The sequence below is a fragment of the Lemur catta genome, chromosome 13 (genome assembly GCF_020740605.2).
Source record: "Lemur catta isolate mLemCat1 chromosome 13, mLemCat1.pri, whole genome shotgun sequence".
Classification (NCBI taxonomy): Eukaryota; Metazoa; Chordata; class Mammalia; order Primates; family Lemuridae; genus Lemur; species Lemur catta.
Window position 1 is genome coordinate 82,048,667 of NC_059140.1, and position 23,669 is coordinate 82,072,335.

General features: G+C 59.5%; 1 protein-coding gene across 1 annotated transcript; it reads right to left on the reverse strand.

Annotated features, from left to right (window-relative positions):
- Nucleotides 1–58: 58 nt before the first annotated feature.
- Nucleotides 59–23,669, reverse strand: WNT9A (Wnt family member 9A). The gene is made up of 4 exons (XM_045566727.1): nucleotides 23,495–23,669; nucleotides 4,024–4,280; nucleotides 3,111–3,373; nucleotides 59–941 (listed from the first exon to the last, which is right to left on the reverse strand). Exons 1-4 carry the CDS (start codon nucleotides 23,587–23,589, stop codon nucleotides 459–461), a joined length of 1,098 nt encoding a protein of 365 aa, XP_045422683.1. The 5' UTR covers nucleotides 23,590–23,669; the 3' UTR covers nucleotides 59–458.

Consider the following 23,669-nt stretch of genomic DNA (forward strand, 5'->3'; position numbering starts at 1 on the left):
AAATAATAATTATTATATTAGTTAAATAATAATAAGAATAATTTAAAAGTCACTGATATTCACTCCAAAGAGAAGTGCTCGATGTCAGAGAAGGCAGGGCACTGTCCCCCGAGGCCGGGCAGGGGGGCAGCTGGGCCCCCAGGGACCAGGCGGGCTCCGTCCTCTCCTAGTGGTTTCACTCTCTGAAGACAGTGCCGGTGCCGGGACAGCCCTGGCCAGGCCCGGACCCCAGGGGTGGCTGCGCAGGCACGGAGGCTGCGTGGTCACGAGGGTGCACCCAAGGGCTGCTCCTCACCCGGGGCCTGGCGTGCTCGGGACAGGGACAGCTCAGAAAGCATCGGCGCAATGCTCTCGGGTCGGAAGAGGCGGCCAGGGCCGGGGCGCAGGCACGGCAGCTGTGCAGCCAGCGCGGACGCCGGCCCCCGCCCCAGCCAGGCACCTGTGTGCTGGCGGAGCCCTCAGCCCTTGCAGGTGTAGACCTCCTCGCGCTGTGTGCACTGCCTGCACTCCACGTAGCAGCACCAGCGCACCTGGCACTGGCAGGGCCTCGTCACCACCCGGCTCTGCGTGTTGTGGCCGCGGCCGCAGCAGATGCTTTCACAGTTCTTCTCGCGGTGGCACCTGCGGCCGGCGGTGCCCGGGGAGAAGCGGCCAGCCAGGCAGAAGCTGGGCGAGTCGTCCAGGTGCACGAGCTCAGGGGTGCGGGGCAGCGGGTCACTGCTGCCCGTCCCCGAGGCCCGTCCCCGCGGCGGGGAGATGGCGCCCGCCTCGCCGGTGGCCTCGTTGGTGGTGCTGCCCACTTTGAGCGCCGTCTCGTACTTGTGCTTCAGGTGTTTGCCCACCTCGTGGAAGGGCGCCAGCTGCCGCCAGCAGGTCCGCACCGTGCACGAGCCGGACACGCCGTGGCACTTGCAGGTGGTCTCGACGCCGGCCTTGATCACCTGGCGGGCGGGAAGTCGGCAGGGGCGTGAGGCCCAGGCCAGGCAGGCCCCGCAACTGCCCCGCAGTTGGAGGTGGCTGGAACAGTCACGCGTCTAGTCCGGGCTCCCAGCTCACAGGCCTGTCCCTCCTCCTCTAAGCCACGGACTGCCCGGGACACAGGCCCTGTGGCCAGCACCTCGGTCCCCACCAAGGCCACCCCTGCATCTTGAGGGGTGGCTGGTCCTCACCCCTTTAAGACAGTCCCTTCCCACCCAAAGTCCGTCCCTGCGGGGGCTGCTCTTTGCAAGGACTGGGCCCTCTGCTCCGGCAGGTGCCCCCGTGTCTGGTCTCAGCGAGTCGTTCGCTACACGGCATAGGACACGTATGACCTCACCCCGTGGTCTATATCTGAACTGATCACACACCCACCCACCGGAGCATCGGGCCAGGTGCTGTCGCACGTGCAGGTGCTGCCCGAGCCCCCCAGGCCGGTGCGAGTCAGCTTGCCGGCGGGGGCAGGTGCAGACACCACGGAAGTGCAGAGGCTGCATCCCCTGGTGAGAGCAACTTCGAGGGACAAAGGGAGATCTGCACTCTAGGAGGGCTTCCGGGCAGCTGCGGAGAGAGGCCTGCACCTCTCACCCACGACAGGCAGAGGCAGACACGGCCCAGCACGTTCCGGATCTGGGGAGCTGCCAGGAACCCTGGCTGGGTCCTCCCCCACCCAGGACTTAGGGCCCCACCTGCAAAGACAGCCAGGGGGAAGGCCCCTTCCCAGGTGGGACCCGAGCCAGGCAGCTGAGCTCCCACGCCTGCCACCCCCGGGAGGGTCGGCTCAAGGAGGATTAAGAAACATAGCCACCCTCTGGCCAGGCAACCGAAGAGTCACATTTAATGACGCTCTGCTGAGAAACCCGGAGCAATTTAATTAAAACATGGCTGACCCAGGCGCAGCAGAGCTAATGGAGCACTTTTCACGTTCTGACTTTTCATTAATCGCTTACAAAAGGGCCAAGTGGGCAGGGAGGAGCCGGGTGCAAGGAGAAGAAAGGACGTTGCCTCCAGGATTTAATCCACCCGCAGTGGCTCCCCCCAGAAGAGCTCTACTCCAAAAGGGGGGAAATTGATTCTTGAATAAGTGGGTGATTCAGGACTCTGACTTCTCAATAAAGAGGGGCTCAGAGCAGGGCCGGCTCTAATTACCTCGCCCCGTCCCCAGGCTGGGGCTCCACGTCCCGACATGAAGGGGGCGGCGGAGTGGGAGGAAGAAATGCCCCTCAGCTCCCAACAAAGACGCTGGCCCTACCCGTCCCACGGCCCTGGCTGAACCCAGCGGGAGCTCTGGGGTCCAGCTTGTTCAGGCACAGCAGGGGAGCCAGGGGCTGTTGAGAGCAAAGGTTACGGGACCGGATGTCTCCTCCCAGCAGTGTGGACGTGGGTGCCAAGAGGCTGCGGGGAGCCCACGGGATGGCCAGAGAGCCAGGTGTACCCGGCCTGGCCACGCCGGCAGCCGGCAGCCCCCAGGAGGGCTCGCCAGAGAGCCGGGGGACAGAAGCCTTTCTCCCTCGAGTCTTCTGAGTTGGTTTCTGACCCTCAGAACAGAGCCCTGGCCACAGACAGGGCTGCTGACACAGAACTGGACTCCTCTGACTTGAGCGAGTGGGTTCCACACCCACAGCCCTTCCCTGGGACCCCGTGGCCACCACGCTGCCCACTGTGGCTGCTGTTGACCTAGGTCCTTAGTGACAAGACCGCACGCTGCGCTGGCAGGGGAGGCCCAGCCTGCCAGCCCCCTGGTGAGATGGCCTGGCCAGGCGACGCTCCTGGTGGCCTGCACAGGCGGGAACCGAGGCAAGTGGGCCCAGACACACCCGGCTCCTCTCAGCCAGGAGCAGGTTGGTCTCTGCTCTCCACGGGGTTCGTGGGGGCCCCCTCCATGGGAGGACACTGGGGACCCTCCATGGGGGACCACAGGCACTCCCCCAAGCCTGGTACCCTGCCTGGCTGGCGGGCAGGGAATCTGATGGGTGGGAGGACTCCAGGGCCCCGGCCCACACAGCACCGCCAGGACAGAGGTGGCTGCCACCCTGCCGAGGGCCTGCGGGGGCTCTGCCCCCTCAGCTCCCCCCAGAGCCCCTTCCACCTCCCGCACCCGCCCCGCCCGCCCGCCTGTTCCCGGGGCCACTTGCCTTTACACCCACGAGGTTGTTGTGGAAGTCCACGCGGGCCCGCAGGTCCTTGCTCGACCGCCGGCCCAGGAACTCCTTGACGAACTTGCTGCTGTACTTGAGGTTGTCCCCGCAGCCGCCCCACTGCCAGGCCTCGCGGTTCTCCAGGTCGGGCGCCTCGTCGCACGTGCAGCGCTCCATGCGCCCCGCGCTGCACGCCTTGGCCAGCGCGTGCGTCAGGCCGGCCGAGGAGATGGCGTAGAGGAAGGCGGTCTCCTTGAAGCCTGAGGTCGCGGATCAGGTGGTGAGGCCCGCGGCCCCCGTTTATTCCGCACGCGCGCGGCCGAACCACCCCGCGGCGCGCGTTTCCTGCGGGGCCTGAGGCTCCTCGCGGCCGTCCGACCGGGGAGGGCCCGGGTGCTGCACCTGTCGCGGGGGCCGCGGGCGCCCGGCGAGCAGCACTCGCAGTGACCAGGCGGGGAGCGGGAAAGACTCAGAGCCCACCGTGGCTGCGGCTCTGGCCTGGTGATCAGAGACCCCCATTCCGGCCTCCAACCTACGAGCCCCGCCATGCGGCCCTTGGCAGGCCCTGCCCCGCCCTGCCCCGCCCTGCCCCGGGCCTCAGGTCCCCAATTCTTAAACAAGGCTGTGGAAGGCCTCCCGCAAGTGCCCGCGCCCTCACGCGGAAGGGCAGAGGAGAGAAGAGGGTTTTTGCTTGGAGCAGAGGCCACTAGGCCCTCGGCCACCTGGCATGAGTCAAGAGCCATCAGGGCGGCCTGGGGCCCGGCCAAAGGCTGCGCAAATGCGCCCAGTGCCACCAGCAAGAAGAAGGCAGGGCGCGGTCCTGGGAAGGCTGGGCCTGGGGGCTCCGGGCGGGTCCCCTGGGGTGCAGCCCGGGGACTGTCCCTGAGGGTGGGCGAGGGGGCGCACTCACCTCGCTTGAGCAGGCTGGCCCGGTAGCGGCCCTCCAGGGTGCAGTTCCAGCGCTCGAAGCGGAACTGGAACTGGCACTCCAGCGCGCTCATGCTCACGGCCTCCACCAGCGTCTCGGCCACGCCGGGGTCCCGGCGGCACATGCGCCGCTGCTTGCGCTCCAGCTTCAGCCGGTCGCAGGCCTTGTAGTGTGCCTGGGCTGCTGCCTCGGGCTCCAGGGTGAGCGGGAGGATGGTCAGGGGCTCGCTGCCCGTCAGCCTGGGCACCAGAGAGGCGACAGTGAGCCCCGGCCCACTGGGGACAGCAGAGCCGGACGCGCACAGCCCCACCGGAGCGCACCGTGGCCACGGAGGGAAGAGACAGATGGAGACCCCAGGAAGGACCCCCACGCACCCACCCCCTCCAGGGAGGTCACCATGGGGGTCTCTGCCAGGGGAAGCTATTCTCTGGATTTGCGACACACACTCTTGCGCCAGGCCACTGAGGCAGGACGGCAGGGGGGTACTCTGCAACAGGACCCAGGGGACCTTCCAGCAAGTACCCAACGTGCCCGAGTCACAGACCCCCCCAGAGCACAAGAGGCCCACGGGAAGGACAGGAGGACTCGGCAAGGCCTCCCAGCAGGGATTCTGTCCTGGGAGGAGGGTGGTGAGAGGCTGTGGAGTAAAGGAAGGACGGTTCACACCAGGGGCCCGGGGGTCACTCCAGGAGTCAGGACGGGGCTGGCGGGGCAGAGGGACCCTGAGCCCCACCGAGAGCTAGGACTTCATCTCAAGGGCTCTGGGGCCCCCGGGTGGGGCCAAGCAGAGGGAACGGGCTCCCCGGGAGCATCGAGGGTGCTGTTATGGACGGCCAGGCACAGACGGCTCCAAGCCCGAGGCCAGAGACCAGAGGCCCCAGGACAGCTGCTCACTCGGACCCCAGCCAGGCGGGGCTGGGGCCAGAGCCCAGAAGAGCTACACCCCACACGCAAAGGCAGACCACATGGCAGAGACCGGAGACCTCCGTCCCCAGACAGGAATGTCACAGCTGTGCCCAGAACACGTGCCCCCTGGAAAAACCACAGCCTCCCACCTGCACCTTCTTCGGGCCTGGATTCTCCAAGACAGAGCAGCTCCACCCCAGGGCCAGTACATCCCAGCACCCAGAAGAGCCCCTATGGCGGGTGGCACGGGGGGCCTAGGGTGGCTGCAAAGCACAGCTGTGGGTGTGGGCGGGGTAGGGGAAAGGAGGTCCAGACACCAGGCAGCCTGTGTCCAAGCTTTGCACATGGGGGGCTGAAGCCAGGGGTCCCCATACCTGGTCTAGCCCACTCCCACCCTATACATGGGGACAGAGGAGGTCAGGGGTCCTCCACCTGGGCCCATAGCCTCTCCTGCCCAGCACAATCTGTCACTGGCCAGAGTTAGGCCAGAGCCTGTGGGGCCAAGACAGCTGCGTTAATGGCGAACTCCACCCCCAGCCTCTCTCAGGACACTCCCTGGAGCAGGCAGACAGCAGAGCAGCCAGGTTGGGTGGGGCTTGCTCCAAGGCTGCCCTGCCCCCCAGCCGCAGGACGCCCACCATGGGCCCCAGAGAGCCCCAGGCCCAGAGGCAGCTCCATAAACACAGCCACAGGCAGCTGACCCTGTGTGAGCCCAGGTGGGATCAGCGGGTGGTACCATCTACACTGGCAGAGGGTGTGGAAGGAGGGTAGTCCCCAGCCCTGGAGTGGCCAAGGGCTGAGGCCCGAGGGCAGTCACTAAATTCTGCGCTGTTCTGGCCCCGGCCTCCCCACCCCCCTGCTCCCTCCACGGTCAGGGTGGGCTCAGCACGCGCCCAGCCCAGGGGGCCTCTCAGCAAATAATCTCACAACACGGAAGGCTTCTCTCAGAACCCAAAAGACGTTGAAAAGCTAATAAATTTGAGAATTTCAAAATATAAAGATCTCTGCGTGGCAGATAAAACAGCACAGAGCCAGAAGACCAACAAATGACACACTGGGGAAGTGTCTGCAATTCATATCGCAGAGCAAGAGCCAGCTCTGTGTGTGCAGACACACACCTTTCACACCTTTCCCATAAATCGATAACTAAAGGAATGACAGAAAACAAAGGGTATGAACCTACAGGTCAAGGGGAGGAAATATAGCTGGTTCTTAAAACCTGTGACACGATGCTCAAGCTCACACAAATAAATACCCGTTGAAACTACATTGATTAGCTGGGTGCCGTGGTGCCAGCCTGTAATCCCACACTTTGGGAGGATCACGTAAGGGCAGGAGATAGAGGCCAGGCTGGACAATGTAGCAAGACCCCCCTCTTTATTTAAAAAAATAAAAAGCTATATTGATACATTACGTTTCATTCATCAGATAAGCACGGATTGAAATGTTTGATGACATTATTGTCAAAAGATATGCCCCTCCATGACTGGAATTCCAGATTCATATATCTATACAATTTTAAAATTAACCCACTGCTATGGTCTGAAGGTTTGCGTCCCCCACTAAAATTTCGATGTTCAAACCAAACCCTTAAGGTGACAGTATTAGCAGGTGGGGCCTTTTGGAGGTGATTAGGTCATGAATGGGATTAGTGTCCTTATAAAAGGGGCCCAGAGAGCTCCCTCGCCCCTTTTGCCACATGAGGACACAGCAAGAAGGCGCCTTCTATGGACCAGGAAGTGAGGCCTCACCAGACACGGATCCGCCACGCCTGGATCTCAGACCTCCAGCCTCTGGAGCTGTGAGGAATGAACATTCGTTGTTTATAAGCCACCTGTCTACAGTATTGTCTTACAGCAGCCTGCACGGACTAAGACACCCACCAACCCTCTTTTTAGAAACACAGGCTGCAGATGTGTTGTACGAGGAGGATACGTCACACGGTCCGTAAGAAAGCGGCAGCCCTCTGTGTGCTGGCGACGGACTGCCCCCTCAACGTGCTCAAGCAGAGGCCAGTGGCGTGCAGGTACGCTCTGCGAAGACCGTCTTGCGTGTTTGCAGAGCCCAGGACAGAGAAAACACCCACAGGGAGGAAGCTCATTCTTCCCCGCATAGCTGGGAGTTGTCTGCGTGCATGGACGAGCTGTCCAAACACGACAGCATTCTTTTAAAACACAGCACGTGGCACGGGCCAGCCCCCAGGCTCTGGCGTGCCCCAGGCTGCCTGGCATGGGCTGGCACAGGCCCGACCTGCCCCATGTGGTGCATCTGGCACTGGGCTCAGGGCAGCTGCCGTGGCAGTGTGTGCCGCAAGCTGGCCACAAAGGTAGGGGTGGGCGTTCCCCTGGAGGAATCAAAGCTCATAAATGTATTGAACTTCCATGTTCGACCTTACCTCTTCCTGTTTCTGTCTCGCTTTAGAAATCCACCCCTATTCCTGTATCCTAAATGATCACCCAAAAGCACCTCCGTCTCGAAGCTCTCCGTCTAGTTGGTGCCAGCTTGCACAGGGGTCCAATGCCCCTCCCACAGGGGCACCTGAGCATCCCAGCATGACCCATCAGAGAGACCCCTACTCGCTGCCCTGCGAAGCCCCCAACAGCTCTGCCGCTGTCACTCGTGGCTCATTCCCGAGTTCTGTCCTGGGCCGACAGCACCCTGATGCTTTGCTGGGACTGTATCAAGAGCTCCTTCCTGCAGGTTCCCCCGGACGTGCTGGCTCTGCTTGCGCGGGACTTTTAGAGCCGGCACGCTGACCTCAGCACCCAGTGGGGGTGTTCCTGGGTCAGACGGCGAGAAATTGGAGCGTCTGCGGCATCGCGCCCTCGGTCAGTGAGCGTGGACTTGGGGATTCCTCCACTTCTCTCGGATGCCTTCCAGGTTCCCCCACAAAGGGGTCTTCCCTGGGGTAGACTCAGTCCCAGATTCCAGGTCGGATAACATCCCCAAATAAAACGTCTTTATAAAGCTCATTTTCTGTTTTGCCAACATACAAAAACACGATTGTGTCTGGTGCTGACTTCATATTTGCTGCCCTTGCTATGCGTCATCATTCATCTCTAAATGGCCTTCAGATGTTCTGTGTACACCATCACACAGTTTACAGAACGATGAGTTTGGTTTGATGTTTTAAGTTTTTAATTGACAATAATTGTATATATTGGTGGGGTGCAAGAATGTTTGGATACATGTGTACACAGTGGAATGGCCACACCAAGCCAATTAACATTCATGACCTCATCCGTTTTCCCTTTTCTGTAGCAAATCTCAAACTCTTATTCTTCCTGTCTACCTGAAACTTGGTCCTCTGGGCAGCACGTCTCCAACCTCCCCGACCCACTGCCAGCCTCCAACGCTGCTGTCCCGCTCTGCCTCTGCGAGTTTGACTTTTAGATTCTGCACGTGAGTGAGATCATGCAGTGTTCGTCTTTCTGTGCCTGGCTTATTTCATTTGACATAGTCCTCCAGGTTCATCCATGTTGTTGCAAATAACAGGATTTCCTTCTTTTTTATGGCTGAATTCGATTCAATTTGTGTATACAGGGTAAGCATCCCAAAATCAAAAACCAAAAATACTATAAAATCTGAAATGTTTTGAGCACCAATGTGATGCTTAAAGGAAGTGCTCATTGGAGCATTTCAGATTTAGGATTTTCAGATAAGGGATGTTCCATTGCTAAGTATCTGCAAATATCCAAAATGTGAAAAAATCCAAAATCCAAAACATTTCTGGTGCCAAGACTTTGGATAAGGGACACTTATCCTGTATACACCACACTCCCCCCAATTCCCTCCCAGGTTGATCCCGTATCGTGGCTGTTGTGAGCAGCTGCAGTGGACGTGGGCGTGCAGACAGCTCTTTGACCCACTGATTTCACTTCCTCTGGACGTATACCCCGCAGCGAGGTTGCTGGAGCATATGCTGGTTCTATTTTAAATAGATTTTAAAGGATGGCAGCGACTCAGACGCAAGAGCCGGAAAACAGGCCAACAGAGCCAGATCTCGGATTGCTGCGTGAGGGAAGCAGACTCGATCTTGCTGGAGCTGTCAGGTTTGTGGTCTGTTAAAACAGTCAGCATCACCCCAGTTTATACCCGGGAGAGAGCAGCCGTCCTGGTCTCGCTGTCTATCTTCAGAGGAGCCCTTTCGACATTCCACCATGGAGCACGACACCCAGACAGCCCGTCCCAGGTCAAGCGAGTTCTCTTTGGTTCTTAGTTTGCTAAGAACGTTTAACAATATAAATAGATGTTGACTGTTATCAAATGTGATCCCTGCATCCTTTGAAGGTATGATTTTCCCCCTTCTATCTGCTAAGGTAAGGAATTATAGGAATTGATTTAACTGGAACTTTGCCTTCCTGGAGTCAACGTGGAAAAAAAGTCCGACCTGGTCAGGATGGGCCCTGCCCTTTTCTGCATGAGTTGGATGTAATCTGGTGATACCCTGCCCGGGGTTTTTCATCTGTGTTTGTAATTTTCTTCTCTCATGCTCTTCCTGTGGAGTTTCGGTGTCCTTGTGAGATTTTCTGTTTAAATTTTCTGTAAGAGTTGGAGTCTGATGAAAATCATACCTTCTTAAATGTTTGGAAGAACTGGCCATGAAGCTATCTAGGACTGAGCTTTTCTCGGCGGAAGGATTTCCTTTCTGACCCAGGTTCTGTTTTCGTATCTTTCTGGACACTTTTACTGAGATCCACAGGCACACCTTGGAGATACTGTGAGTTTAGTTCCAGACCATTGCGATAAAGTGAGCCACACAAATTTTTTGGTTTCCCAGTGCATATCAAGTGATGTCTGCACTATAATGTAGTCTACTAAGCGTGCAATAGCATTATGTCTAAAAACACAATGTATAAACCTTAATTGAAAATCCTTTATTGATGAAAATGTTAACAATCATCCAAGCCTTCCGTGAGTCATAATCTTGCTGGCAGAAGGTCTGCCCTGATGCTGATGGTGCTGACTGGCCAGGGTGGTGGTTGCTGGGCGGGGGGGTCCGTGGCAATTTCTTAAAATAAGGCAACAGTGAAGCTTCCTGCATTGACTGACTCTTCCTTTCATGGAAGATTTCTCTGTAGCATGCAGTGCTGTTTGACAGCATTCTACCCACAAGAGACCATCTTCCAGAATTAGGTCCAGGCCTCTCAAACCCTGCTGCTGTTTTATCAACTAAGTTTATGGAATATTCTAAATCCTTTGCTGTCATTTCAACAGTGTTCACAGCAGCTTCACCAGGAGTAGGTTCCATCTCAAGAAACCGCTGTCTTTGCTCATCCGTAAGAAGTAACTCCTCATCCATTCAAGTGTTATCCTGAGATTGCAGCACTTCAGTCACGTCTTCGGGCTCCACTTCAGATCCTGGCTCTCTTGCTGCTTCCACCACATCTGCAGTGACGTCCCCCACTGAAGCCGTGAAGCCCTCAAAGTCACCCACGAGGTTTGGAATCAGCTTCTTCCAAACTCCTGTTAAGGTTGCTATTTTGGCCTCTTCCCATGAATCACAAGTGTTCTTAATGGCATCTAGAATGGTGAATTCTTTCCAGAAGGTTTGCAGTTTACTTTACCCAGACCCCTCAGAAGAATCACTGTCTATGGCAGCTCTAGCCTTACAAAATGTATTTCTTAAATAATAAGACTTGCAAGTTGACATTACTCCTTGACCCACAGGCTGCGGAATGGATGTTGTGTTAGCAGACACGAAAACAACATTCATCTCCTTGTACGTCTCCATCCGAGCTGTACTTAGGTGACCAGGTGCATTGTCAATGAGCACGAATATTCTGAAAGCAATTTTTCTTTTCTTGAGCAGTAGGTCTCCACAGTGGGTTTAAAATATTCAGTAAACCATGCCGTAAACAGAGGTGCTGTCATCCGGGCTTTGTTGTTCCATTTCTAGAGCACAGGCAGAGTAGATTTAGCCTCATTCTTAAGGGATTCTCAGAATGGTAAATGATAAATGAGTGCTGGCTTCAACTTAAAGTCACCAGCTGGATTAGCTCCTAACAAGACGGTCAGCCTGTCCTCTGAAGCTGTGAAGCCAGGTATAACTTCTGTCTAGCTACGAAAGTCCTAGATGGCATCTTCTTCCAACAGAAGGCTGTTCTGTCTGCACTGAAAATCTACACTGCGTTGTTAGCGCAGCCACCTTCATCAGTGACCTCAGCTCGACCTTCCGGATACCTGCTGCAGCTGCTCCGCCGGCACTTGCCGCTTCCCCGTGGACTCCTATACTAAGGAGACGGCTTCTATCTTTCCTTAAACCTCATGCAGCAACCTCTGTGAGCTTCAGGCTTTTCTCCTGCAGCTTCCTCACCTCTCTCGGCCTTCAGAGAACTGAAGAGAGTCAGGGCCTTGCTGTGGCTCGGGCCGTGGCTTGAGGGACTGCCGAGGCTGGTGTATCTTCCTTCCTGACCACTCAAACTTTCTCCCTATCAGCAACAAGCCTGACTCGCTTTCTCACCACTCGTGTGTTCCCTGGGGCAACGCTTCTGATCTCCCTCAAGGACTCTTCCGCGGCATTCACAGCGTGGCTAACTCTGTGACAAGGGGCCCAGCTTTCGACACGCCTTCTCACGGAACTGAGTCACTTCTAGCCTTTGATTTAAAGTGAGAGAGTGGGACTCTCCCTTTCACGTGAACCCTTAGAGGCCACTGTGGGGTTATCAGTTGGCCCAATTTCAATACTGCGGTGGCTCAGGGCACGGGCAGCTGGGGAGAGTGGGGGAGACGGGGGACAGGCCTGCCAGTGGGGCTGTCAGAACATATGTGTTTATGGCAAAGCTCATTGTCTCACATGGGCACAGTTCTTGGTATCCCAAAACAATGACAATAGTGACATCAAAGATCCCTGCTCACAGATCACCGCAACAGATACAACAATAATGACAAAGTTTGAAATACTGTGCGAATTGCCACAATGTGACACAGAGACACGAAGCGAGCACAAGGTATGGGACAATGGTGCTGACAGACTTGCTCCATGCCACAAACCTTCAATTTGTAAAAAGTGCCGTATCTGCAAAGCGCAGTGAGGCCGAACACGGTCAGATGAGGCTTGCACGTGACTCGCACGCCATCCTCCACTTCCCAGCTGCCACGCCTAGTGCCACTGCGAGCATCCGCATACGCGTCTTTGTACAGATGCGTTTGTTCACTTTTCTTGGGTGCACACCTGCAAGTAGAATTGCTGGCTCACAGGAAACTAAGTTTGATCCTTGGGGATCAGAATATTCCCACTGGGCTGCACCACCTTACACTGTCAAAATGCCCCACTCCCTAAAATTACGATGGAGTTAGTCAGCATTTCTGTATCTTGAGTCCGTTTCTGTTATGTCATCTCTGGCTTTGTCCACTTCATCCAAATTTTCAGATTTCTTGTCCTGAAACTGCTCATTCCTCCCGCCCTCGTGTGAGGAATCTGCAGTGTCTGAGGAACCCAGGACGCCCCCCAGCAGGGACTAGTCCACTGAGCCTCCCAACCAGGTCAGTTTCAGACAGCCCCTAGACCGACTTCTGAGCGACCTGCCATCCCCACTGCGTGCTTACGTCCAGCTGAGTAATGTCTGCACCGTCCCAGCATCTTCCTTCTACTTCCTCTGAGCTTGGCTTCTGGTTCTTTCTCTCGCTTTTGAAGAGTAGTTTGCTCAGTGCTTCCCAATTTCTTTCCTCTTCTAGCATAAGCACTTAAGAGCTATCACAGTCATCATTTCCACTGCTCCTGAACTGCAGCCTTGGTCACAGCCCTAGGTCACCGTGCAGAGCCTCAGTTGCAGCCCCAACGGCCTCAGGTCACCATACAGAGCCTGAGTCACACCCTCAGGTCACTATACTCAGCCTGAGTCCCAGCCCCAGTTCACCATATAGAGCCTGAGTCATACCCTCAGGTCACTATACTGAGCCTGAGTCCCAGCCCCAGTTCACCATACAGAGCCTGAGTCATACCCTCAGGTCACTATACTGAGCCTGAGTCACCATCCATCCCTCTTCTCTTTCTTGTTTCCAGATTCCCTCTGTGCCCTGAGCTCTCTGTGTTGGTGAGTTCCCTCCCCATCCTCTTCTATGCCACATCCTATGTCCTCGGCGTGTGGTGTCTCTCCCAGGGAGCCCTGATGAGACCAAGCACCTAACCAATACCCTCATCAACTCAGCCTCACGCCGAGAGGGTCTGGAGTCTTGGTTTACCTCTCATTTCATACTTTCTGTCGACCATGCCTGTTCTGGCTGGGCTTCCCCCTCCCTTTTTGCCTATTTTGAGGCTTTTTTTGTTTTTCTACATTCTCCCTCCACTCATCTGAAGCTTTGTCATCTTTTACACTCGATACTACACCACACGTCTGTAACTTAACCCGAGATACCACGGCCTGAGAACACGACCCACAGGTGCCCCGTCCCAAGTCACACACCCGGGGCTTTCTGTGGGGGCCTCACGGATGCTGCGTCACCGGTCAGCGCTCCCTCACCTGTGCTGGGGGGGGCCACCCTCTCTGCGCTCGTGTCTTCCTGCACTGGGGTGCTCGGCCCAGCCTGCGGAGGTCGGCGTCAACCCCACAGCTCTCACGCGTCCCCGTAGCTGTTTTCCCTGACACTGTGCAATTCTGCATCTTCAACGTCCTGCGGTTCTAACGTGCCACATTCCGGTGTGCGTGTATTTGTGTGTTCCGCCTGGGAAGACACTGGGCTTCCTGAATCTTCCTCCCGGCTTTATTCAGCTCCAGAAAAGGCCCCCTGCTCCCAGCACATCCCGTGCCCGCTCCTCCCCCACCTCCGGGCGCCTCCCGGGACGGCACAGCAGCACAGCAGTGTCTCACCCTCTCTGTTTCCATCCGTCTGCCTCTCGCTCTGGCTAATTTCTTCTGACCCATCTTCCAGTTTGCTAATTCCCTTCAGCTGTTTCTAATCTGCTGTTTAAATCAGTCTGCGACTCACATTTCCCCCCCTCTTCTGTTTGGTTTTTCCCAACTTGCTGGGTCAGTTTCTGTGGTTTCTCGTTCCTGGCAGATATTCCAAGCTTATCTCCCTCCGGTGAGGCGGGGGAAGAACCCCCATGGCACGCGATGCTCCGCTCACCCAGCCACGGCCGCCGTTCCGGGAACCTCAGCAGCGTCTCCACATGCCCGGTATCTGCCCCCTGCGCTGGGCACGGCATTTGCAAAACTGTTGGCAGGAATAATTTGAGGCAGAGGCTAAAGATACTATGGTGGGTTGAATGTTGCCCCCACAAAATATGGAACCTCAGAAAGGGGACTTATTTGGAACAAGGGTCTCTGCAGATGCAGTTAAGGTAAGAATCTCAGTACGAGATCATCCTGGATAGGGTGGCCCAAAGTGAGAGGTGTCCCTGCAAGAAACAAAGAGAAGACACAGAGAGACAGAGGAGAAGGTGCCATGCAGACAGGGGCAGCGTGTGGAGCGATGTGCCACGAGCCACGGACCGCCACGGTTTCCGGCCCGCAGCAGGGCAGGAAGGATGCTCTCCTGGAGCCGCCCGAGGGAGCGCAGGCTCCGCATGTCAGACTTCTGGCCCCGGACCTGGGCGGGAATGAATTCCCACCGTTTCAAGCCTCCCAATATGCGGTAGTGGTAGTCCCAGGATGCTGACACAGATGTCAGAAGGGCTCTCCGTATGTGCCCGCTGGCGGGATCCTAGAGCCACTTCCAGTCCCAGACCCAGCCCGCCCGAGACCAAGGCTGAGGCCGGGGCCCTAGACTACGCCGGGACTCAGGCCATCGCCTGCACAAGGCTGTGCTCGTGGGGTCCCCGCTGGCTGTGGGAAGGGTCTCCTCTGAGTGTTCCCGCCGGCAGCACGCCTGGCCTCTGCTGGGTCCCCTCACCCTGCGAGACCACCCAAAGCAAACTCACTGTTTTTTCAGCATCTATTCTTGCTATTTCTATGGGTGCCTGTCATCCATCAATTTCATCATCTCCTTGGTATTTTTGAAAGTTAAACACATATATACATATGCACACACAGACATGCCCACACAGACACACATGCATAACACACGCACACTCATGCAGACACACCCATACAAACCTCTACACGGATACACGCACATACGCGGATACATCCACACAATCCATACAGAGACACACGCACAGATGCATTCACACATGCACACACACTTGTGCACACGGACATACACATGTGCACACTCAGACCTACACAAACTCATACAGAGCCCTATGCACACACGTATTCTCATACACACAAACATGCACCCAGGCACGCTCACACAGACCCACATGCATACACGCACACACGCAGACCTGAAAATCCAGCCTTATCGTTTTCCAGCAAGAAGACCCTGAGTCTCCTGGGCCCGTGACCAGACAAGGCGTCTATACTCGCTGCTGTCCTCCCATCTCCACGTCACCCTGAGAAACCTGGTGGGGATGCTTTTAGCTCCACTACACAGGCAGGGACCTGAGGCTTGGGGACTTAACTGACACAGCCAGGCCTGCACGGCCCATGGGAGAGACAGGCAGGACCGGCCCAGCTCCTCAAACGCTAACACAGCCTCTAACCCGGCAGCAGCCCGGCCACGGCCCACAGCCTGCACCGGCTCCCGGCTTCTCCACGGGATGCCCGCACGCCCCAGTCATAGCCACGTGGAAGATGCCCGCTGGAGAGAAGGAAGAACGTCCAAGCAGGGCGGCCGGACAGCGACACGTGGCTGGGGCTGCCGTGCTGGATGGCACAGAGGACAGATACGCGCTGCAGACGGACCACAGACGGCACTGGCCCCGGGGTGACCGGGCTGCCCCACTGAGCCCCGCAGGCGGCCGGGGCACAGCACCAGCCCTGTGGCAGCTCAGCAGGGAGCCAGGCAGAGGGAGCCGAATTCAGGGACAGCTCCCCCCTCCTTGGGCCAGGCCTGAGGTGTCATGCCCCAGCTGCTTGGGGACCAGGCTGTCCCCTCTGAAGATCCAGCCAATCACACAGCACAGCCCCGAGGGCAGCCAGGTGGTCCCTGCCCTCAGATGGAAGCCCGAGAGATACAGGCAGACCCCCCACGGGAGGACGGGTCCCCAAGGCTGGCCTCCGACCACCCCAACGGCCACCTGGCCCGGGAACCTGGCTCTCCCCAGGGCTGAAGCACAGGGAGAAAAGGCTGCAGCTCCAGGAGCCTCAGCGCCCGCCGGTGAAACCTCAGCCCCGCCAGACAGCGTTGCATTTCTCTGTGAAACAAAATCAAAACAAATTCCAGTGCTGGGAAACTGGTGCTGGGCTTAAGCCTCCATCCTGCCCATGGTCTGCGACTCAACCTGGCCTGTGTGCAGCCTCCAACCGGAGCCTGTCTGCTGCATCCCTCAGGGCTGCAGTGTCACCTGGGGCCCACGTGTGCCCAGGGGCTTGGCAGAGGCAGCCCTGCATGGACCAGGAGCACTCCCGCCACACCACCCTGGGAGGAAGCCAGGTTCCTGGGGGACAGAGAACCGATGCATCCAGCAAACTGCCTGCCGAACCTGGCATCCTTGACCCTCACAGAAACGTCCCCATCCACCCCCGCTGTGAGCTCCCCGTGTCTCACGGCAGCCCCCAGAGTGAGCCCCGCCCTGCCCCTGTCTGTAGCACCAGGGAGCCCCCCAGACCAGACCATGGAGGCCGGCCCAGCCCCACCCAGACCCTGAGGGCTGCCTGACCGACTGCCTCCTTTCCAGGCCAGGACCCCCAGGGGTGAGGTGTGGGGGTGGCGGATTCCGGGAGGAGCCTGCGTTGCCAGGCACCTCTATGCCCAGTGACCACAGCCCCCTGTGGCCCTCCTGGATGGCTGCAGACACGCACAGCTGCCCAGCTGGCAGGAGAGGCAGAGCCAGGGGACCCTCCGGTGGCCACCAGCATCCTCTCGTGGGTCGTCTTCCTCCCTGAGGCCCGCTCTCCCCAGGGCGGCACAGATGGGAAACCCCAGACCCCGCCCAGGCCCCCCCACAGCCTGCAGCAACCTCAGGGCTGAGGCCTCTGTCCTCGTCTGTCCGGGAGAGACGCTGGCCCGGCCGTGCTCCGGCTCTGGGAGCCTCCGGCAGCGTCCCCTGCTGGGCCAGACCTCCAGCCCACTTCCCCTGGCTGCGTCGACCTCAGGTATCGCTAAGAAAAACAAACGCAGCTCGCGGCTTGCCTTTTTCCAACGCCTCGTCCGGCTGCCGGGGCTGAGGTGCGGCGGCTGCCAGCCGGGCGGCCAGGTTTCCTCCTGCGGGCAGCGGCGCCAGGCCAGCGGGGACCACGCCGGGAGGGGCCGGACTCCAGGGAAGGCTGGGCCACGGGTCACGGAGCCAGGGGCGGCCTGGTGCCACCCAGGTCGGCGGGCACAGCGAGACCATCCCCAGCCACCTGCTGCCCAGCCGGGCCTGGCCAACACATGTGCTTGCATATTAACCCCTGAAGGCAAACCAGGGGATGGCTGCTTTGGCGTGGCCGTCAGACACCTGGTCCACCATCCACACACCAGAAGATGAGGTGGCCTGGCAGCCGGACTGAGCCACATCCGGCCACAGGCGTGGACACAGCCCAGCCTAAGTCAGGGACCTGTAGGGCCTGGGGCTCGGCTGTCGAGTGAATAAACACCGTGGACCCCCACGGCGGGGCAGAGGCATCCCCTACAGCATGCAGACTCAAGGGAGCCTTTGGGAAGGGGACATCGTGTGTAAGCTCAGAGGAGACCCCATGGGGGACCCTCCTAGCCTGCCCCAGAGCTGAGCTACCAGGGACAAAATGACACATCTAGGTGGTCATGGGGCTTCCCAGAAGAAGTGACAACCCAGGTAGACGCTGGTAAAGAGGAGAGATGGCACCCCTGGCTCCCAGCCCCATCAGGGGTTGACTTCCAGCCACAAAGCCTGGGGCCTGGAGACACCCTCGAGCAGCCCACCTGCTGGGTTCCAGGGGCCTGGCTTGTCCTCCACAGCCACACGGAGGCTTGTGCCAGGAGCCTCCCACTCCCCTGACAACTGTGTCTCTCCTAGCCCTGGCCGGGGTGGGCACAGCAGGGCCACTCCCGCGCCTGCCCAGCACAATGCACAAAGGGCGCCGGGTGCCTGGCAGGCCGGGATTAAGAGGGCCAAGCGCCGGAGGCCTGTCAACAGGTGTCGTTTCCCTGCAGCCAGCACAGAGGAGCCAGGCGGCCCGGCCCTTATCACCTCAGCCCCCTCCCTGGGGTCCAGGCCTCCCGGGAGGAATCTGTGCCCGTGCATTCCTTCCTGGGGGCAGAGTCACCCACACGCTTCTCCTCTGATGGCCCAGCCCCGGGAGTGGGGAGCAGGGGACAGCACAGGGAGGCATCCCGGGCCCAGGGCCACCTGGGGAGCTGGTGGAGGGTCTGGGCGCCTGCTAGTGCCCGGTGGGTCCTGGCCCCGGGTGGGCACCCGAGCCACAGTGGCGGGAGGCAGGGCGGGCGTGAGGCAGGGACAGCGGCAAGATTAGGCCAGCTGTCTCCCCGTCCAGACGGCCGCCGGCTGCGGGCAAGACATCTGCTCACACAGCTGAGGGAGGCCAGGTGGCGGCTGCTTCCTGCTCACCTCAAATCCCACCACGCGGCCGCAGCCACAGCTCCCCAGTCCCTTGAGGGAGCTGAGGACCCTGGGGCCAGGGCCCTTCCTGCTTGGCCTCCACAGGCTGGGAAGCCAGGCACCTGGGTTCCTCTGCTGGCCAGGGGGGCTTCCGGGCCAGGAGCCCTGGAGAAATGCCCCCTCCTTTCCAGGCAGGAAGCCTGGGCCGCCCCCTGCCCCCCCCCTCCATGCTGAGGTCCCTGGGGACTCTCTCCCCTCAGCCTCCTGCCAAGGATCCCTGGCAGGACCACTTTCAAGGGGCCCCCACAATCTCCCAGAATTAGGCCCACCACCTCCTGGGCCCTTCTCTCCCCACACCCCACCCCGATGCCCTGGGAAGCTCCGTATGGACTGTCCTCCAAACTCAAGGCCCCATGGGCTTCCTGGGGTGTCCTGAGGCAGAGGAAGAGATCTCCAGGGACAACACCTGCCCAAACCCAAGCCTGAGCTTCTTGGCCGTTCCAAACCCCTTGATGTCCCGAACCCCAGCCTGTTCCACCCAGGGCACCCCCCCAGGCCCCGCCAAGGGATCACCCCAGATATCCCCTTCCTACCAGCCCCTCTCCAGCCCCAGACACCTCCCAGTCTCTCTTGCCTACCTCTCCAACCCACCATGCAGCCTGGTGATGCTATACCTGCTTGTCCTTCTCTGACCCCTCTAGGGACCAGCGGGACACACCTTGTCCAAGCATCCTGTAGGCCTGGGCAGGGGCCATTCTGTTTGCTTGTCTGAGCCCCAGGCTTGGTACACTCAGCCAGGCTGGGGAGCCCAGGATAAGGAAGGTGTCTTCCAGGGTGCTGCCGCCTACGTGTGCAGGGTGAGAGAGTGCCCACCAGTCCACAGGTCGAGAGACAGGGTTCTCCTCAGTCCAAGGAGAGATCCAGAATATACAAAGAGCATTTACAACTCAACAACAAAAGACACACAACCCTATGAAAAAAATGGGCAAAGGAACTAAACAGATGTTTCTCCAAAGAAGATATACAGGTAGCCAAAGAGCACATGAAAAGAAACTCCATGTTACTGGCCGTCAGACAAGTGCAAATGAAAACCACAAACCACACCATTCACACCCACTGCAATGGCCAGAACCAAGAAGCAAAAGAGAAAACGGGCGTCAGCGAGGATGTGGAGAAACTGGCACCCCTGCACGCTGCTGGTGGGGACGCACAATGGCACAGCCACTTCAGAAAACAGTCTGGCGGTTCCTCACACGATTAAACACAGAGGCCCTCCGTGACCTAGCAATTCTATTTCTAGGTAGCGACCTCAAAGAATTGAAAACACACGTGCCCACACACACACAAAATCTAAAGTGGATCCACCAATGTTCATGGCAACATTATTCGTAACAGCCAAAAGGTGGAAACCACCCAAACGTACATCAGCTGACGAACGGGTTAAAGAAACCGTCGTGGATCCACCCAGTGGAGTGTAATTCAGTCCTGAGAAGGAACGAAGCGCCAATTCATGCTTACGACGGGGATGAGCCTCAAAAGCATCATGCCACGTGAAAGCAGCCGGACAGAGGCCACATACGGTATGATTCCATTTCTGTGAAATGTCCAGAATCGGCAAATCCGTGGAGACAGAAAGCAGATTAGTGGTTGCCAGGGGCTGGGAGAGGGGACCGGGAGTGACTGCTTAATGGGTATGAGGTTTCTGGGGTGAGGAAAACATTCTGGAATGAGATAGCGGTGAGGGCTGTACCGCCTCGTGAATATACTAAAACCACTGAGCTGTACACTCCAAGAGGGTGGATTTTACAGGATGTGAATTATGTCCAATAACAAAAAGGGAGCCTCAGCTGGCCCCAACATCCACCAGGCCCCCAATTCCAAGGGGTCCCCTTCCTGCAGCCTGGGTTTTCAGGCTGGCTCCATGCACCCTTCCTGCACTGACGTCTGGCTTTGGGGACATGGCTGGGGACACCTGGCCTGGGCTGTGAGTGCATTCCCCCGGGTGCCGGGCTGGGTCTGCCGCCCACCATCCCACTGCCCAAAGCTGCCTGGTGCGAGGGGCCACTGCCAAGAAACAGCCTCAGGGCCCTCAGAGAAGAGACCAACCCCCCGAGGGCCTGTGCTGGGGGCTGGCTCGCTGCACGGGACCCCCGAGGAAGGGCTGCCAGGTGCCGGGCAGCGGGCGACTTGGGAGCCGGGAGCAGGGAGCCCAGGCCCCGCCAGGCCAGGAAGGGCCTCAAACCCAGCCCCAGACTCCACAACCAGGGTCTGGGGCTTCCCTTCTAAATTCCAGAACAGCCCAGTTGGGGGAACAACCCCTGATGTTTTTGTCATTATCTCACCTAAGAACACCACCCGGAGAGGGCAGGGTGCCAGGGAGCCCTCCCCCAACAGGGGATAAGCCCACAGCCCTAAACCCGCCCAGGCCCACCCTCCCTGTGCAGCCTCCAGGGACAGGGTCTGAATCTGCACCCTGATCTGACCACATGACCCTGTGCCAGCCCTTCCCACTCACCCCTCTGTCAAGAAGGGTACAGGGCCCCAGGAGAACCAGATGGAACGGCCACCTGCTAATCCGGCTGGGACGCAGGGCCTGGCCAAGGGGAGGCCGGGAGGAGTCCGGCGCAGTGGCCAGAGGCCTCCAGGAGGGCAGCCCCAGCCTGCAGGGTTGGGTTGCAGCTCGGGGAGGGGGAGGGGGCGGGGAGGGCGCCCGCAGGCCCACGTGACCCTCCCCCGGGCCAGCCTCTCCGCCCCAGGTTCCTGGGCTGTAACTGGAGCCTCATTCCTGCCTGGGAGCCTCCGTGCCAGGCAGAGCTTTCGAGAGGGGGAAGGGTAGAGCACAGCCCTGGAGCCCAGTGGCTTCTCCCCGCTCCCTGGACAGGGGCCGGGGAGGGACACTCAGCACTGCCTGCAGTGAGACCCTCCCGCAAGCCCCAGATCCCAGCCAGAGAGGCATCCAGATGAGAGCTCACCTCATCCCCACTTCAATTCCCCGGGCCCCTGTCGCGAACCCACTTAAGGGGGTCCCAAGGTCTCTTGCAGCCCAGCTGCCCGGATGGTGTCCAGCCTGCCTGCCCCCACCCAGGAAGCTTCCCTGGTTCAGGGAGGTGCCCACCCTTGGTCCATCAGAGTCCTAGCTGCCCCCCAGGGCAGCACACCTGCCCTCGGGACTCCCCACGAGGAAGCTGCACGGAGAACTGCAGTCGCAGTTAGGACTCAGAAAACCACCCTTCGTGGGTCCTTTGGTGCCCAACAGCAGGGCCCAGCAGCAGTGTCGAAGCCCCTACTCTGTGCCCAGAACAGCCAGGATTCACTCCCTGCAAGGGAGCTAAAACACACACACACACACACACACACACACACACACACACACACACACACACACACACACACACACACACACACACCAGACACGCACCAATCTACCACAGCGGAGCTCACTGACTCCCCTGAGGTGCAAAGCTCAGGGTCAGGTGGCAGAAGGGAAGGCCGGGACCTGGACCCCAAGCCCATCTCCCACGCATCGGGTCGGCAGCCGGGAGATCCAGGCAGAGCAAAGCCACTGAGCACAGACGAGGCCAGGGTGTGTCCCCAGCCTGGGGAGCGGAGCTTCCGCTGGGCCCGGAGAGACGGAAGGCACAGCTGGCTGACAAGGCCGCCGTGACTCACCGTGGACCTGTGGCCAGACGGCCATCCTCGGGCCCTCCCTCCTGCCCTGGCGGGGGTGAGGCTACGGGCTGCACAGATGGTGTGCAGGGCTGTGCCAGCCTGGGCCCAGGGCCGGACCCACGGCTGGAGCCAGGAGAGGGCTGCGGGCGGGGCCGGGGAACAGAGACACGGGCTGACCCTGGAAGATGACCCAGGAGAAAGGAACAGAGAGAGAAGAAAGGGGGAGAAAGAAAAACACAAAAGGAAAGTTTCCCATGAAAATATTTTATTTTCTTTGAGAACAGGATACACCTGCAGGGCTCCTCGGCCCAGCCGGCCTCTCCCCGCCCTGGCGTGTGCCAGATTCCTGAACCAACGGGGCCCTCTGCCGGCCAGGCCGCTGCGCGCCAGCGCCCGGGCCAGGGGCGAGGGAACAGGTGACCGGCGGAGGGCGGCGGCCCAGCGCGCCCAGGACTGGGTCTGGGACCGCGGGGCCGGCCGGGACTCCGAGGGGCGGTGTCCGGGGGGGGAGGCAGGGAGGGCGGGGAGACCTGGGGCGCTGCCTTGCACGGTGCCACCCTGGAGCTCAGCAAGCCCAAAGCGCAACGAGGATCCCTCTAAAGGTCGCTGGGCTGGACCTCTAGGACCTGGGAAAGGCGCAGGAGGAGGAGGAGGAGGAGGGAGGGAAGAAAGGAAAGGCGGAGACGGACGCGCAGACACCACCGCAAACCGCTGCTGCAGAGACCCGCGAGTGCGGGTGGCAACCCCGCGGGACGCCCCGGCCGGGCCCTGCGCACCGGGCCAGGTCCCCCAGACGCGCTCCCGCGGGCCGGGGCCGCGGCCGAGTCCCGGGCAAGCGTCAGAAGCAAAGCGCAAGAAAAATAAATTCCTCCAGCTTGGAGGTTTTTTTTTTTTCCCTCCCTTTGGGGCTTAGTGCAAGGAACATCTGGATTTTGTACGTATTTTTTTGTTATTGTTAAATTAACTTCTCGAGGAGAGAAAGGGGGAAAGCTGCAAAGGGGGTGGGCGGGCAGGGGCTGGAGAGGCTCCAGCCTTTTGGCAAGAACACGGCGGCCCAAGGGAGCCAGGTCCTGATCCTGGTCCCCTAAGCGCCAGGCAACCTAGCTCACGACTACGACGACGACGACGACTCCGGGGTCACGGAGGACCGCGGCCCCGCTCAAGTCCGTCGGGTCCGCCTGCCTCTGTACCCCCGCCGCGCCGCAGGGGACACCAACCCGCGGACAGAGCGACGCGCGCGCCGCCAACAAACAGCTCCAGGCAACCCGGCCCGAGCACCTGGCCCGCACCGCCCCGGGGGGCTCCTGGCAGCCCCGCCTCGGCCGCGCCGCCCCCGCCCGCTCGTGCGCACGGGCCTCCGAGGACACCTACCCGAAGTAGGCGGCCGAAGGGCGCAGCGCGGCGAGCAGCAGCGTCAGCCCGAAGGCCGCGGCCAGCCAGCGCGCCAGCAGGGGCCCATCCAGCATCTTGCCGCGCCGCGGCGGCTCACCATCGCGCTCCCGGCTCCGCGCAGGGCGCGCCGCGGTCGCCGCCCTCTTATAGCGCC

Coding starts and splice junctions, on each gene's coding strand:
- WNT9A (XM_045566727.1), bottom strand. CDS start 23,589: ATGCTGGATGGGCCCCTGCTGGCGCGCTGGCTGGCCGCGGCCTTCGGG. Junction 4,281..23,494: donor CCTTCGGCCGCCTACTTCGG/GTAGGTGTCCTC, acceptor TCTGGTGCCCAG/GCTGACGGGCAGCGAGCCCC. Junction 942..3,110: donor ACAACCTCGTGGGTGTAAAG/GCAAGTGGCCCC, acceptor CCCGCCCGCCAG/GTGATCAAGGCCGGCGTCGA.